Raw genomic sequence first — 996 nt, 5'->3', positions numbered from 1 at the left:
GGAACCCATGGAGGTCTCTCCAGGTCCCAGGGGAACTGGAGCTCCTCTGGAACCAAGGAAGCCCATGAAGACCCTCTCAAGCCAAAGGAACCTCAGAGTTCTTTGGACCMAGGGAGCCTCTGGACCCTCTCTCACTCCAGAGGAGATCATGGAGACCCCTCTTGGGCCAAAGGAACCCACGGAGACCCTTCTGAGATCAAGGGAGCCCATGGAAGCCCCTCTGGGACCAAGAGAGACCATGGAGACCCCCTTGGACCAAGGGAACCCATGGAGACCCTCTCAAGCCAAGGGAGACCCCCCAAGGTCAGAGGAACCCACTGAGATCCTCTCAGGCTTAAGTGGCTCCTGGAGCTCCCGTTGTCCCAAGGGATGCCCCGATGCCACCCCCACCCGTGCCAGGGTGCCCAGCTGGGGACAGCAGGTGCCCCCCACCATTATCCCCCATCCCCCTCCCCATCCCGGCTGCGCTTTCCCGCAGGGTCCCGACCGGGGGTGCCAGGCAGGGGGGCCAGATGGGGGATGTCCCCAAGCCCAGGGGGGGCAATGACCCCATTGCTGTGGGGCAGGACACCCCCACAGCAGTGCCCAATGCTGATTTTGGGGTTTTTGGAGGGGCAGGTGACATCCCACCCCGTGACGCCCCCTTTCCGTTCTTCCCACAGAGCCAGAGCCCGGCTCGGGCAGTGACGCCCCCAGCACGGTGGCCCCCGGGGTGCCCCGTGGCAAGCGTGGCAGCGGCCAGCCGCCCTATCGCATCGTCACCGCCCCTCGCCGGGCCCCTCCGGAGCTGTGACACGGCCGGGGGTGTCACCCGGGTCACCCCCACCCCACGCCGTGCCACCCTGGGGGCAGGATGGGGCCAGCCCCTGTCCCCCCTCTTGGTGCTACTGGTGGCACGGCAGCGACCCCCCCCAATGATGCTTTGTCCCCATCGCTGCTGCTTCAGCCCCCCAGGGAGGGCAAGGGGTGTCCCCAAAACCCGTTTGTGTCCCCCCC

The 996-nt window shown here is 66.6% G+C and overlaps 1 protein-coding gene across 1 annotated transcript in view; it reads left to right on the top strand.

The window, feature by feature from the left end:
• EMID1 (EMI domain containing 1) overlaps nucleotides 1–990 on the top strand; it is a gene marked incomplete at its 5' end in the record, with an annotated part of 14756 nt that extends 13766 nt beyond the window's left edge. The window contains one exon of the mRNA XM_057385432.1: nucleotides 663–990. Coding sequence (XP_057241415.1) covers nucleotides 663–793 — 131 coding nt within the window. The remainder of the gene's footprint in view (nucleotides 1–662) is intronic.
• Nucleotides 991–996: the final 6 nt, after the last annotated feature.

The sequence above is a fragment of the Malurus melanocephalus genome, unplaced genomic scaffold, assembly GCF_030028575.1.
Source record: "Malurus melanocephalus ecotype Western Australia unplaced genomic scaffold, MMel_1.1 scaffold_825, whole genome shotgun sequence".
NCBI classification, from domain to species: domain Eukaryota; kingdom Metazoa; phylum Chordata; class Aves; order Passeriformes; family Maluridae; genus Malurus; species Malurus melanocephalus.
Note: the sequence above shows the minus strand (reverse complement) of the source record. Positions and strands in the feature narration are given on the sequence as shown.